Here is a 13,471-nt window from a genome sequence, read left to right as displayed (position 1 = left end):
TGGTCGGACACAATTGCCTTTATTTGTTCACGGATCCGGATGTGCAGACAGGCAGCTGTAGAGGAGACCTCAGGGCGTCTTCCCTCCTTTCCACAGCAGGTTAGCCTCATCCCACCCCACCTCCACCCCGTGTGCAGGAGCCGGGGTCGGGGCTCAGACTCGGACCCCTGCAGTGGGGGCAGAGGGCAACGGCCCCCAATTACCACGCCTGGGGACACACCCTGGGCCAGGTCACACATGGGCCTCCTGGGCCGTCGAGCAGGCCAGAGGGTGTCCTGGGACAGGACGTGGTGGGGGTTTGGGGATGCCCTTGAAGCAGAAGGGCTGGCGCCTCCAACAAGCCAGCACCCTGAGCTGCGTCTGCGTGGCAGCTGGCTAAGGCACGGTGGCTGGGCCGTCCTGCAGCAGAAAGCCAGAGGCCAGTGCGACCCTGACCCTCTCAGGACGCGTGGCTGACAGGTCACGGTGACTTCTTCCGCCGGGAGGTCTGGGAGCTGCTGCTGATGTTGGGGGCTGGGGAAGCTTGCTTGCTGGCGGCTACCGAGTCCTCCTGGGAGGCTGGCTTGTGCTTCTCCTCCTTGCTCTGAGGTAGGGACTGCGGGCCCAGCAGGGCCTGCATGACCTTGATGGCCCCCACAGCCCCTAGGAGCCCCCAGAGCAGGGCGGGGGCCTCCAGGGGAGACAGCTGTTTCCGTATCCAGTGGAGGGCCTGGCTCAGGGTGTTGCTGGAGCCGCGGGCCCGGGGCGGGCTTTTGTCCTGCAGGACAGGATGGAGGAAGGTCCGGGGGGTCGTGCCTGTGGGCCGGGGTCACCCCTGCAGCCCACCCCAGCCTGCCTGACGCCTTCCTACCTGAAGGCCGAACTGCCCGAGCAGCATGTCCAGCGCTGGGTCCCCCAGGGACACGGATGGGAAGAATTCTTCCACCCACTGGCGTCGCCACCACTGGCTGCAACAGCATGGGGGGCTCAGGTGGGGCCAGCTCGCAGACACTCGCACCCCTCCTGGTGCCCAGACTCACCCCTGCTCCCAAGGATGTGAGAACCAGTACTTGTAGCGCTGGGCCCGCACGTATGTGGGCGGCTGCTTGTGGAAGGGGTAACTGGGCGTGTGGTTCTGGATGAGGCGGATCACTGAGGGCGCAGGGGGCACAGCTCAACGTCCGTCCTCCCCGAGGGCCCCCTCAGGTCTCCCAGACGCCCCACAGGCCCCGCCCCTCCACTTAGCCTCACCAGGCTCCTTGCCCTGCAGCAGGCGGAGCACCAGGCTGGTGAACCAGGGACTGTGTGTGTGGGGGCCCAGGGCTGCGAACCACATCTGCCAATCAAGGCGCGGCTGGTGGGGCACCACGATGGGGGGCGGCCGGCTCAGGTTCCCGGGTTTGTACATGAACTCGATCTCCTGCCGGGCAGAGTCCCCTTCAGCACGGCTGGCTCCCCCTTCTCTCCCCACCCAGGCCTGTGGGGTCGTCAGGCACCCCGGGTGGGGGCCTCACCGTCCACTGGTGCCCATCATAGCTGCCCTCCAGCACCACCTCCGGCCGCCCACCCAGGCCCGTCATCCGGCGGAAAAGGCCGTAGGAGTTGGTCAGCTGCAGGTGCTCCACGGTGCCAAACAGGCGGTGGGCCCCGGTCCAGAGGCGCCCATGGCTCGAAGCCTCCAGGTAGGAATACGGCACCTGGAGGCAGGCAGAGGCTCAGCAACGACCTTCCTGCCCTCTCCTGCCTCCCACCCCAGCCCCAAAGGACCATCTACCAGGCTGATCAGGAACAAAGCCGCGGTGGCAGTGCCAAGGACGGACAGCGGCACGGCAGCACGGAGCTTCTGCAGCGACCCTCGCACCCGCGCCCACCTGGGGGTGGAGAGCAGAACCGCAGTCAGGCCCGCCCTGCACGGCTGCACCCACCGGCTTGCACCACATACCTCCAGAGGCCGGTCAGCAGTTCCCAGGCCAGAGAGGCCGCGCCCAGCCACATGGTGGGGAGGGTCACCATCTTCAGCCACTGGGAGAACTGGTGGAAGGTGAAGGCTGCAGAAGGAAGTGGGTGTGAGGAGGGACGCTGCAGCCTCCAGCCTCTGAGCCCCCAGCTGGTACTCACTGGTTCTGGAACGAACGACGTGATGCTCCCAGTCCACCTCCAGACCAAAGCAGTGCACCACGCCGTAGGCCAGCAGCCCGTACACGGCCAACTCCAGCAGCAGGGCCAGCATGGCCAGCAGGGCCTTGGGCCAGGCTGCGGGCCAAGACAGTCACGGGTCGGCTGGGAGCAGGGCTGGAGGGTCGATGGCCTGGGGGCTGGGGTGGAGCTAGGCCACTGGGCGGGCGGCAGGGCTGGCTGTCGGGGGCAGGCGCACACTCACAGCTGGGCGCCCTCTTGCGGCGGCTGGTGCTAGACTTGGCAGCCAGGTGCGTGTCATCCAGGAGGGCGGTGGCGAGCACCAGGGTGAGCAGGTTGAAGAAGTTATAGTTGCCAGTGATGATAATCAGGACTTGCAGCAAGACCTGGAGAGGGTCTGGGCTCAGCTCGCGGGGCCGCCCTCCCCGGGCCCTCCACATCTCCCCCACCAAGCTCTCCTGCAGGCCCCCGTGCTCTCCAAGTCACCTCCTGGCCTCTGTTCTCCTACTCCACTTCCCCTGCCTTGGCTTACCCCCTCGATGGCTCCCACCAGCACCTGGAGAAAACCCAAGCTTGGCATGCCTCACACAGCCCTTCCTCAGCCACCCCTGCCGACCCAGAACAGACATCCTCCACACAGGCACACCTTCACACCCCAGGCTACCGAGCCTCCTCTGCCCACGAGGCCCTTCTGACTGCCCGGCAGCAGACACCCATCCCCAGTGGAGCCCTCTGGGCAGTGTAGAGCAAGGTCACGTCCTGCTTGTCTTTCTGATGGCTAAGGACCCCATCGACCTGGGAGTAGAAGGCAGCCAACCGCAGGCGGCGAACAGGAGCGAAGAACAGAGGGGGCACCGCAATCTCAATGAGGAAGGTGGCCACCACGCTGAGCTTGTGCAGCCAGACGGGCAGGTGGTGGGCAAACCAGGCGGCCGGCGTGGGCAGGCACTGAGTCTCGTAGTGGTAGGTGAGGGCTGCAGGGGACAGGCGGGCGGTCAGGGCTGGGCAGAGCCCCCAACACTGCCGCACATCCAGGCAGGGACCCTCACCAGTGAGCCCCCACCATGCGGGGCAACGGCTAGTCAGCTTGACCACACCCGAGGCAAACATGAGGCGGAACAGCAGCCAGCGCACGAGCCAGAAGGGGAGGCCTTCATGGGGGGAGACCCCTCCCGGCCTGCCCTGAGGGGCCTGCTTGTGGTTGGGGGGCAGCCCCAGAGGGGCCACCAGCACAGCCAGGAAACCTGTCTCCAGCAGCAGGGAATCCCTATGGGGAGAAAAAATAGCACAGAGGCCCTCCTCCCCATCAAGGCTGCTCCCCTAAGGGGTCCTCCTGGGAGAGACAAACACATCCCAGCCCATCTCACCCACCCAACCTTGCTGTAGCCCCAGACCCAGCATTCACTCACCACTGGAAATAAAGAAACACCTGGCCCACCTGCAGGGAGAAGGGCGGTCAGGAAGCATGGGCTGGGGAGACGGCGGGTGGGCCTGCAAGGAGCTGGCGGCAAGGGTCCCCAGTGGCACAGCCTCACTTGCCTGGCAGACAGACAGGTAGGCGGCCCAGAGCAGCAGGTACACGAGCGGGTGGCGCAGCGGGCGCATCAGCAGGGCACCCAGGGCCAGCACGGTGCCCAGCAGGCTCAGCAGCTCCAGGCCCTGGGCAGTGTCCAGCCCCAGAAGCGGCGCCTCCCACAGCAGCGTGGGGGTCTCCCACAGCTGCTGCCAGCGGCCCTTTCCCTGGGGCCGCAGTGTCCTCCGGGCAGGCAGTATGCCCTCCGGGCCGTACAGGCCTGTGGGAGGGCACATCAGGGCAGGCCGTGGACACGGCCCGCGGAGACGAGACTCCCCCCACTAGCCAGGGCCTGCGGATCTGCCCTCCCCAACCCAGGTCGGGACCCGCAGATTCTCCCTCACGACAAGCCAAGGCCTGCAGACCCTCCAAGACCCTCGCGCCGAAGTCAGAACCCAGAACTGTGCTGAAAATGACCCCTGCACGCCTGCCCACGGCCCACACCCCCGCGGCTCGCAGGACACAAACCGCAGCCCCCGACCCCATGCATCCGGGCCTGGACCTCGCTGCCCCTACACATCGGTGTGTCGGGCGGGGAGATGAGGGGGTCACAGGACCCGAGTTGGGGGGGGGGTGGTCCCGCCTGGTGGCACCCGGCTCTCGGCGCCCTCACCCGGGATCTGCGTGTAAAGGGAAGCGAAGGCGAACATGAAGACGGCGGCCACGCCCTGGAGAAAGAGCTGCCGCGGGAGCCGAGAGCCCGCCATGTCCGCTACGCGGCGGGCTGGACACGATCCCCGGGTCCGCCCGGCCCCGCCTCCTCCACCTCGCCCCGCCCCTCTGAGTCGGCCCCGCCCCCTCCGCCCCGCCCCTCCACCGGCCCCGCCCCCTCCGCCTCGCCCCTCCGCCCCCGGCCCCGCCCCCCCGCGCCGGCCGCCCTGCAAGCCCCACCCCGCCCACCGCAGCCGTGGGCCCCGGCCCCGCTCACGCCCCGCCTCCGGCGCGTCCTGCGCCCTTTCCGGCGTGAGGCGGCCGCTCTGCGTCAAGTTGTGCGCGCGTCGCTGCGCGCTACGTATCTTCCTGGGCGGGAACAGCAAAATGGCGCCAGAAGTAGTGGCGGGCTGAGTGCACCGGACCGTCTTGAAGCCGGCGCTGCGGTCCCCGGGCCGATCCGGCTCCTCCCGAACATGGAGGACGTGGAGGCGCGCTTCGCCCACCTCTTGCTGCCCATCCGCGACCTCACCAGGAACTGGGAGGTGGATGTGGCGGCCCAGCTGGGCGAATATCTTGAGGAGGTGAGGGCGGCCCCGGGGAGTGGCGCGGGGCCGGGGCTGCGGGGCTCTGCCGCCTCTCGGGCGTGTGCCGCCTCCGTCTGGCGCTCTGACTGCACTCATCCGCAGGCTCGTTCGCTTTTTTGAAGCTCCGTCTCTTGGCCCTTACTTGATTAGCCTGGAGCTGTCATTAGAGATCGCTTTCTGTTAATGAGCCTTGAAATCGATCTAGTGAGTGGCGACCAGCACTTTTCTGTAGTAGAGTAGAAGAGAATTTGTGTCAGAGGTCTGGGTCACGATGCAGGAGGGAGATCTTACGTTAGACTTCCAAGCCAGTGCTCCACCGTCAGCATTTAACCCCTCCCTCATATCTGACAATATGTCCCGACCTCGGTAAAGAGCTGTCCGCTCCATTTCTGCACTTCACTTGCACTGCTCAGCCCTCTTGGACTGCTCTTGCGTTGATCAATAACGACTTCCTTCCCACCACATCCAGGGGTCACCAGAAGAGTCGTCTTGTTCAGCTCAGCAGCATTTGATGAGTTGATGGCATCCTCTCTTTTGAAACAGGTTTTGTCTCCTGTCTAGTCTCACTGTTGAACTCCTCAGGGCGTGGCCTGAGCCATCTTTTTACACATTTCCCCTAAACTACTTCACTTATTTCCATGATTTTAAGTACCACTTGTATGAGGACAATTGCTGGGTTTATTTATTTACTCCGCCCTCCCTGGGTTTATATTTCCATTCCAGGCCTTTTTTCTGATTCTGGTTTGCGTATCCAGCTTCTTAATCTTGAAATTCTCGCTTAGATGTCACGCCAGCATCTCAGGTTTAATAGAGTTAAAGGAGTTGTTGTTGTTCAGTCGCTTATTCGTGTCTGACTCTTTGTGACCCCACGGACTGCAGCATGCCAGGCATCCCTGTCCTTCACCATCTCCCGGAGCTTGCTCAAACTCGGGTCCAGTGAGTCGGTGCTGCCATCCAACCATCACATCCTCTGTCTTCCCCTTCTCCTCCTGGGGAGGGGTCTTTTCTAATGAATCGGCTCTATGAATCAGGTGGCCAAAGTATTGGAGCTTCAGCTTCAGCATCAGTCCTTCCAATGAATATTCAGGACTGATTTCCTTTAGGATGGACCAGTTGGATCTCCTTGCAGTGCAAGGGACTCTCAAGAGTCTTCTCCAACACCACAGTTTAAAAACACCATTTCTTTGGAATTGATCATCAGTTTAAAGGAGAGCCCTTTATTTTCCTGCTCAAAGCTCAGCCTTTCTGATCTTGGTATACGGCACCAATGTTCCTCAGAGTGAACGCTCAGAGCTCGGGAAACCTGACGCTGCACACGAGCTCTCCCATGGTTTCTATCAGCTGTGTCACCAGAACTTCACTCCAGTTAATCTCTTTTCCATTTTCTCAGATCCAGGCCACACGCTGGCTCCCATTCATGTTAAAACCTTCATTCTTGGACTCCCTACTCCTATTTTTGGCTCTCTCCAATTCATGTTCCACCCAGCAGCAAGTGTGACACATAAACATTAGAATCAGGCCGCAGCACTGCCCTGCCTAATACCCCTTTCCATTGCTCTCAGGATAGAAGCCAGGCTTCCTTCTCTGAATCTGGCTCTGCTCACTGTCTTAGGCTTGTCTTAGGCTCTCCTCCTGGAGAAGGAAACGCCACCCACTCCAGTGTTCTTGCCTGTAAAATCCCATGGACAGAGGAGCATGGTAGGCTACAGTCCACGGGGTCTCAAAGAGTCGGATACAACTGGGTGACTTCACTTAAGCTCTTCTCCACCTGTTCTTTGAACCAATCAGTCTGCAACACCCAGGCTCATTCCTGGCTGCACTTCACACACACGCGCACACACACACACACACACACACACACACACTTATGTTTTCTGTACTTAATGGCGAAATTTTTTTGCCCAGTTCTTTTTATGACTGATTCTTTCTCATCCTGTACGTCTCAGTTTAAATATCAGCTGACTGCCATGTCTAATATAGTTCTCTCTGTTATAGTACCTTCTGTATTTCAGAATGTTCATCTTCAGCTGGTCTCTAACTTGTTTATGGTCTTTCCACACTAGAATGTAAATTCTGCCCGGGCAGGAACTATCTTCATTCTCTTTCCGTTTTGCTTAATAGAATGCCTGGCACACAGTGGGTGCAGAATAAATGTTAAATGGACACTTGATCTGACGACTGACCTCTGCTTGAACACACAGTCTCCTGAGAAAATGCAGAGAACTGTGCTAGCTGGAGCTGCGTTGAGCGGGGTGCTTGGGGATGCCTGGTGAACCTGCTTGCTTGGTCTGCTCCTCTCCTGCTTCGTATGTCCGCTTCTCCAAACATTTTCTGTCCCCTGAAGTCCTCATTTCTCTGCCTTTAGTTTTGTCTTTCTCCTCCTTTCATTTTCCACACAGCTGCCAGAACATTCTTTCTTACCTTAGAGAGAGCTGGTTTTTAGATGGGTTTGGGGATTGTTGGCATGTGGTTGGTGGACACAGATTTAAGGGGTGGTGGGAACCGGGGCTCAGGTGAGGCTGGGGGTCAGGACTCACAGAGGAAGGGGGATGATGTACTTGGAAGTGTTTCCTGCTCGAAGGATTGAGACCCCAGCATTTTGTCTCTCTCTTCCCCACCTTGAGGGTCCCCCGTCCTTCTCCTGGGGTGGGGTCTTCCCTCTGGAGTCTGGCTGAGCTGGCGCAGTGCGAGCACCTCTGGAGAGGAGCTGGTGTGTAGCTCTGGCCGTCTGTGGGTCATGCACTCTAGGGGCCTGCGTCTTCCAAAACACTAGGTCTTAGAGGTTACTGGAAGTCAGGGAAATCACAAAGACCTATCTTTCCCCTCCAAAAAAACGGACAGCTGGCAAGCCCCAGGCAGGGCCGGAGCTGTTCGGAAGGGCTGCATGTGGTGACGGGCACCTCGGGCCACTGGCACTGGGTGGGGCGTGGGTTAGGTGGACTGCCAGGAGGAGGGTGTGTAGCCCCCGCCGCCCCTCGTTGTGTTTTGCAGCTAGACCAGATCTGCATTTCTTTTGACAAAGGCAAAACCACAATGAACTTCATCGAGGCAGCGCTGTTGATCCAGGGCTCCGCTTGCGTCTACAGTAAGAAGGTGGGCCCGCCTGGCTGTGGTCTGCACGCAGTGTCTCCTGGGGCCAAGGTCTGCTGTCTCTCTGGGGCGGGTGGCAGGCTCAGCCCTGTCTCTGAGTTGCCCCAGCAGCACCTCCCACCTCCTCCTCCAAGTCCTTGCCCCTTTTAACACAGAAGAACAGAATGGGTTTAAAATAGTACGGTTGGGAATTCCCTGGTGGTCCGGCGGTTAGGACTCCATGCTTCTGGGGGATGGGTTTGCTCCCTGGGTGGGGGACTAAGATCCTGCATGCCATGCCACATGGCCTCCCAAAAAAGAGATTGTCAGTAACTAAACCAGTGGCTCTCAACCCACGCTCCAGTCCAAACAGTTAGCAGTGCCTGGGCCTCACCCACACTGACCAAGTCAGAATCCCCGGGTGGTGGAGGTTGGGGAGGGAGGTAGGTGTTTGGATGTTTGAACTATCCTCAGTGACAGTCGGTATTGGAAACCACGGGAAGGGGCAGGGAAAGGGGAGCCGGGAGAGGGATCTGGGTGAAACACAGCAGAGGGGAAGCAGGGCGGCAGTGCGGCTGACGGGCTTGCCGTGGAGAGAAAGGACGCCTCTCGGGATGGTGCCAAGAAGACAGGCCCAGGGGTTTGCAGGGCCCATGCCTAAGGCCCCAGCTTTCACACGGGGCACGTGAGTCAGCTTCTGAGAACCAGCCACTGTATAAGAAACTCGGAGAGTGAGGTGTGGCTAAAGATCAACGCTGTTGAGGGAAATACAAGATAAAAGACGGGTTGAAAGCACCGGTAGTCCAGTGGAGGTGAAGTGCCCCTCGCTGTTTGCCAGGGCATCTGTGTGCATGCTGGAGACTTTCCTGCAGCGGTGCTGCCCTGCCCATCCTCCAGTGGAGAAACGGGAGAGCGGGCCACGGAACTGATCCACTCACCTGGCAGCCTAGTGGGGGCGGGGAACGAGAGGCACGCAGAAGGAAGAGTTTAGGAATGTGTTGAGGAGCTCGGTACTGAGAACCCCTCCGGACAGAGGAGGGGAAGCCACCAGCTTGCAGGTCAGCTGGCACAAGGACCACCTTGGGCAGCCTGAGTTATGAAGACGGTTTGAGAATTCATTGGTTTTTGTCTCAGATGAGCCCATGAAATCCGATTCTTGTGTCCTGCATTTGTCCTCAGAAGGAATATTGGCAATTAACTTTGGAAGCACAAGCATAAGCTGCACCTGTGGCCAAATACGTAGATGGGCCGATGTGTGCTTCCAGCAGGCGCAGTGAAATGTGAACGCGGAGTCTAGGAGGCGTGAGGGGAGCGCAGGCTGTAGGCAGCGCGGTCTTACTGGTCTTCCGAGCTGATGGAAATTTTATGTGATCCGATACGTGAGGTTCCTGGGCCCTTGAAATGTGGCATGTGTGACTGAGGAGTCCGGCTTTTTGCTGGCTTTCTGCGTCCCTGGTGTGGGCCCTAGACCCATCACTGGTGGGGCTGCTCCGATTCTCTGAGTCTCGGTTCACCTCATTGACAATGAGGACAGCAGCGGTGCTGATCCGAGTGGATGGGACCGTATGGAGCACGGTGCGGCGGACGCTTAGGCGCGCTCCTGGGCCTTGTTTCTGGAGCGTGGGGCCCGTGCCCTCGGGACACGCCGTCCTGTTGGGCGCTGTCACCAGAGGGAGGGGCTTAGGCAGTGCGCGTCTGCATCCGGCTGGTGGGTGCTTTGTGCTCAGAATCTGGAGGATCCCGACCCTCAGCCCTAGCAGTGGGGCCCCACAGGCTATGGCTGCACTGTGATGGGCCGGCAGAGACCCGCGGCGCTCCCGCGGGTGGGGGCTGAGGGTGCGGGCTGCAGGGTTCGGGTGGCCACAGCTGCGGTGGTGTGGAGTGTGGAGGGCGCAGGAGGGGCGCTCCAGCTGTTCGGCAGTGCTGCGGAGGCGTGGCAGGTGGGTTGGAGCAGGGATTTGGAGAGAACACGGGCATCGTGGCAGCTGGACGAGCCATGTTGGGGGCTCGGGGAGCCCCTCCCCCCGCCCTCACTGCTGACTCTGGTTGACAGGTGGAATACCTCTACTCCCTGGTCTACCAGGCTCTCGACTTCATCTCTGGCAAGAAGTGAGTATGCAGGGGGCGCCCGTGTGCCTGCTGTGCATGTGGCCTGGGTGGCCCTCACCTGCGGTGCCCTGCGCTGGTTCTCTCAGGCAGGCCAAGCAGCTGTGCTCCACGCCAGAAGACGGGACCGTTGGGGATGCCAGCTCGAGGGCCCCCCAGGAGGCGGATCAGAAGGTGAGGCTTCCTGGGTGTCTGGTGGTGCCCACTGTGCCAGCCGGGCCCCCCCGAGCCCTCTGTCTTCCCACAGTTCCGGGCATTGGACGACCTCTCTGATTCCTGTGCTAACGTGGATCTCAGGGATGACCAGGTCCTCAGTGTGAGTGCCCCTCCTGCGTTTAGCTGACGGGGGGTGCAGGGTGCTGTCGTGGCCCATGGGTTCCCACGGTTCACCCACTCTTGGCCTCTGTGCAGGGGACCCTCATCCCCCTCCTGCCCAACGCCCTGATAGCCCCGGACGAGATGGAGAAGAACAATAACCCCCTGTACAGGTGCGGGGCTGTGCCTGCTGGGTGGACGGGGGGGTGCTGGGGAAGGGTCTCTGCAGCGCCCATGTTTTGCCAGCTGTCAGGGGGAGGTCCTGGCCAGCCGGAAGGATTTCAGGGTGAACACGTGCACACCGCACCCCAGAGGCACGTTCCTGTTGGAGCCGCTGGGTGTGTCCCTCATGGAGGCCCTGCAGCCGTGGAACCCGAAGGGTGAGGACTCGGGCGGGGACGAGGCGGCCTCGCCTGGGCGCCTGCGCCCACCGTTCGGACCTGCCTGCTGGACGGGGCCTCTGCCCACACCTGGCTCAGCCCCAGAGGGCCCGAGGCCTGTGCCGGGTGGTGCTCCCCGTCCCCGGTTCTGGCCACGTGGGGCCCGGGAGGGACCTTGTAGGCGATCAGGGCTGACCGCGTTCGATCCCTGCTCTCTCCCAGAGCCTGGAAGGGCTGAGGAGCAGCCCATGGAAGTCTCTGTGTGTGGGAGTCCTGGCCCGGCACTCAGCACCTCCGAGGAGCCAGGTGAGAAGCGAGCTCCCAGGCGGGCCGGGGAGGGGGCTGGGGAGGGCCTCTGCGCCCAGCACCCACCCTGTCCAGCGCAGCAGCCTGGGGGGCTGAGGCTCGGGGGCAGGCCTCCATGCCCAGGGCCCACCTTGGCCAGCTGTGCTGTGTTGGTTCAGTGGCTGCCCCCAGACCAGTTTCCTCTCTGAGCAGACAGAGGCGGCAGCATTTAGAGAGGAAAGTCACTAAAAACTAAAGTGAACCAAACAGCAGCGGTGTGACGCGGGTGTGCTGTGCACTGTCTGCCCCCACAGGTGACGGTGACGCTGCGGCAGGGACGGCCCCTCGTCCCCAGGCGCAGTCCCCGCTGCCTGGCCTTCTGGCTCCCGAGGCTGACTGTCTCGTGTCCCTGCCAGGCTCCTCTCCAGATGGCCCAGCGCCCAGAGGTGGGGGCGTGGGAGAGGACAAAGAGGATGCAGAAGGGGCGGTGGAGCCCCCTGAGGCCTCAGCACTTGAGGTCCCTATGGAGCCCCCGGAGCCCAGGAGCCCTGAGCAGGTGGGACCCCCAGGGAGGCCGCCGAGCCCCCGCCCTCAGCCAGGCGAGCCCCGGCGGGGACGGCGCGTGCGTGGGGCAGGCGGTCCCCTGGGCTGCTGGCTCTCTGGTCCTTGTCCGCCAGCCGGCCCCGGCCCCACACCCTGCCCTTTCCAGCAGTAGCTTTCACGGTTCCCTCTCTGAGCAGAGCAGCTGCTGTTCAGGGGTGGACTGGTGCCCAGGGGCACCACCCAGAATGGCGCTGGTCTCCAGAGCTGACTCTCGAGGCCAGGCTGGCAAGAGTGGACGGGCCTGTCAGCTTTGATTGGTTGCTTTTGCTGTGCTTAATTGCCGTCACGTCCGACTCTCTGTGACCCCATGGACTGCAGCCCACCAGGCTCCTCCATCTATGGGACTCTCCAGGCCAGGATACTGGCGTGGGTCGCCATGCCCTCCTCCAGGGGATCCTCCCGACCCAGGGATGGAACCCAGGTCTCCCGCACTGCAGGCGGATTCTTCACCGTCTGTTTTTCTCTTTGAGGAAGTATCTCGCGGCCACTCGTCTAGTTTCTATCTCCTAAACTTTTTACTAGCTTTTTACCTTTTTGTCGTTGAACTTCCTGCCCCCAGGGGGTTTCTGCAGGGTTCCCCGTGTCTGGCCCCAGAGCAGAGCTGCTGGGGGGCCTGAAATCCTGGGTGGAGGAGGAGAGGGGAATCCCTGGTGTTCCTTTGCAGAGTGCTGCCCAGCCCAGGAGGTGTACACTCCGGGAGCGGAAGGAGGCCCCGGAGGCTGCATCCAGGCTGAAGGTGAGGGGCGGGCGGCCCGGAGCCCGGCAGGGGGTGGGGGGGTGCCCTCGGCAGTGCGTCTCTTGAGCACTCTTCCTCCCCCAGCGCTGGGCCTCCCTGCTGCAGCTCCAGGGTGCCCCCTCCCCGTGCTCTCAACTAGGGGAGGGTACGCGTCCTCCACTCTCCTGTGTCTGCTTATGCTCAGGACACCCCAGACCCCTGGCAGGGCCTGGACCCCTTCGACTCTCCAGATTCTAAGCCCTTCAGGAAAGGTAATGCGGTGGGCACGGCCCCTGGGCACCGGGGGTGGGGGCTGGGCTCACCCGGCTTGAGTGGAGGTTGGGGCTCCAGGGCCTGTGGGCACGGAGACGGCCCTGGGCTGTGGCTGTGCTCCGGGACTGCCTGTCTGCCCCCAGGTAGGCCCTACTCTGTGCCCCCCCGCGTGGAGGAGGCGCCAGGACAGAAGCGTAAGAGGAAGGGTGCCATCAAGCTGCAGGATTTCCACCAGTGGTACCTGGCTGCCTGTGCGTGGGGCCCGGGGCCGGGCGCGGCTGTGGGCCTCGGCTTGGCCCCTGCTGACCTGGGCTTCTTACAGATGCCGACCACACCGACAGCAGGAGGTCCCGGCGAAAAGGCCCTTCCTTCGCAGGTGAGCCTGGGGCCTGGGGCTCTTTGAGGGAGGCTGACCCCACGTTGCACCGCCCCTCTCAGCCTGGGGAGGCCGGAGGCCGAGTGGACTCGGGTGGGCCTGGGCAGGACGAGGGAGCCCCCTCACGAGGCTTGTGTGCGCAGACATGGAGGTTCTGTACTGGAAACACGTGAAGGAGCAGCTAGAGACGCTCCGGAAGACACAGAGGAGGGAGGCAAGTGCCGGCCACCACCTGGACCCCGCGGGGCCTGGTGGGGGCAGCAGTGCCTCTGAGGGGCTGTCTCTGTACAGGCGGCTGAGCGGTGGCTGCCAAGGGCTGAGCAGGGGCTGTGGCCCGTGGAGGAGGACCGCCTGGAGGACTCGGTGGAAGACCTGGGCGCCGCAGGTGGGGCCTCCGGGGGCAGGCCGGGGCAGGGCTCAGCG

General features: G+C 62.3%; 2 protein-coding genes across 10 annotated transcripts in view; one reads left to right on the top strand and one right to left on the bottom strand.

Annotated features, from left to right (window-relative positions):
• Positions 1 to 4,445, bottom strand: LMF2 (lipase maturation factor 2). Its single transcript, XM_040233554.1, has 14 exons — positions 4,302 to 4,445; positions 3,655 to 3,908; positions 3,525 to 3,553; positions 3,165 to 3,382; positions 2,911 to 3,089; positions 2,360 to 2,501; positions 2,098 to 2,232; positions 1,922 to 2,027; positions 1,754 to 1,850; positions 1,494 to 1,676; positions 1,231 to 1,399; positions 1,020 to 1,131; positions 851 to 947; positions 1 to 757 (listed from the first exon to the last, which is right to left on the bottom strand). Exons 1-14 carry the CDS (start codon positions 4,393 to 4,395, stop codon positions 461 to 463), a joined length of 2,112 nt encoding a protein of 703 aa, XP_040089488.1. The 5' UTR covers positions 4,396 to 4,445; the 3' UTR covers positions 1 to 460.
• Positions 4,446 to 4,706: 261 nt separating this feature from the next.
• The window catches only part of NCAPH2 (non-SMC condensin II complex subunit H2), an 11,136-nt gene continuing 2,371 nt past the window's right edge, over positions 4,707 to 13,471 (top strand). For 2 of the 9 annotated variants that reach the window (XM_040233550.1, XM_040233549.1), the window contains exons 1-15: positions 4,707 to 4,923; positions 7,918 to 8,019; positions 10,049 to 10,104; positions 10,191 to 10,275; positions 10,349 to 10,417; positions 10,513 to 10,589; positions 10,663 to 10,796; positions 11,019 to 11,102; positions 11,498 to 11,637; positions 12,349 to 12,420; positions 12,605 to 12,671; positions 12,816 to 12,923; positions 12,995 to 13,048; positions 13,192 to 13,262; positions 13,340 to 13,433. In XM_040233550.1, coding sequence (XP_040089484.1) covers positions 4,816 to 4,923; positions 7,918 to 8,019; positions 10,049 to 10,104; positions 10,191 to 10,275; positions 10,349 to 10,417; positions 10,513 to 10,589; positions 10,663 to 10,796; positions 11,019 to 11,102; positions 11,498 to 11,637; positions 12,349 to 12,420; positions 12,605 to 12,671; positions 12,816 to 12,923; positions 12,995 to 13,048; positions 13,192 to 13,262; positions 13,340 to 13,433 — 1,321 coding nt within the window. In that variant the 5' untranslated portion in view covers positions 4,707 to 4,815. Of the gene's footprint in view, positions 4,924 to 7,917; positions 8,020 to 10,048; positions 10,105 to 10,190; positions 10,276 to 10,348; positions 10,418 to 10,512; positions 10,590 to 10,662; positions 10,797 to 11,018; positions 11,103 to 11,395; positions 11,638 to 12,348; positions 12,421 to 12,604; positions 12,924 to 12,994; positions 13,049 to 13,191; positions 13,263 to 13,339; positions 13,434 to 13,471 lie in introns of all 9 variants that reach the window. The other 7 variants (XM_040233548.1, XM_040233547.1, XM_040233546.1 and 4 more) reach the window with 4 other exon arrangements.

Source organism: Oryx dammah, unplaced genomic scaffold (assembly GCF_014754425.2).
Source record: "Oryx dammah isolate SB20612 unplaced genomic scaffold, SCBI_Odam_1.1 HiC_scaffold_29, whole genome shotgun sequence".
Classification (NCBI taxonomy): Eukaryota; Metazoa; Chordata; class Mammalia; order Artiodactyla; family Bovidae; genus Oryx; species Oryx dammah.
The sequence above is the reverse complement of the archived record's forward strand: the minus strand, read 5'-3'. Positions and strand labels throughout refer to the sequence as shown.

What these genes read in the sequence shown, in the direction of transcription:
- LMF2 (XM_040233554.1), bottom strand. Translation starts at nt 4,395, where the DNA reads ATGGCGGGCTCTCGGCTCCCGCGGCAGCTCTTTCTCCAGGGCGTGGCC. An exon ending in CCTACCTGTCTGTCTGCCAG is followed by an intron (nt 3,554 to 3,654) that starts GCAAGTGAGGCT and finishes TTCTCCCTGCAG; the next exon opens with GTGGGCCAGGTGTTTCTTTA. An exon ending in CTTTGTTCCTGATCAGCCTG is followed by an intron (nt 1,677 to 1,753) that starts GTAGATGGTCCT and finishes GCCTGCCTCCAG; the next exon opens with GTGCCGTATTCCTACCTGGA.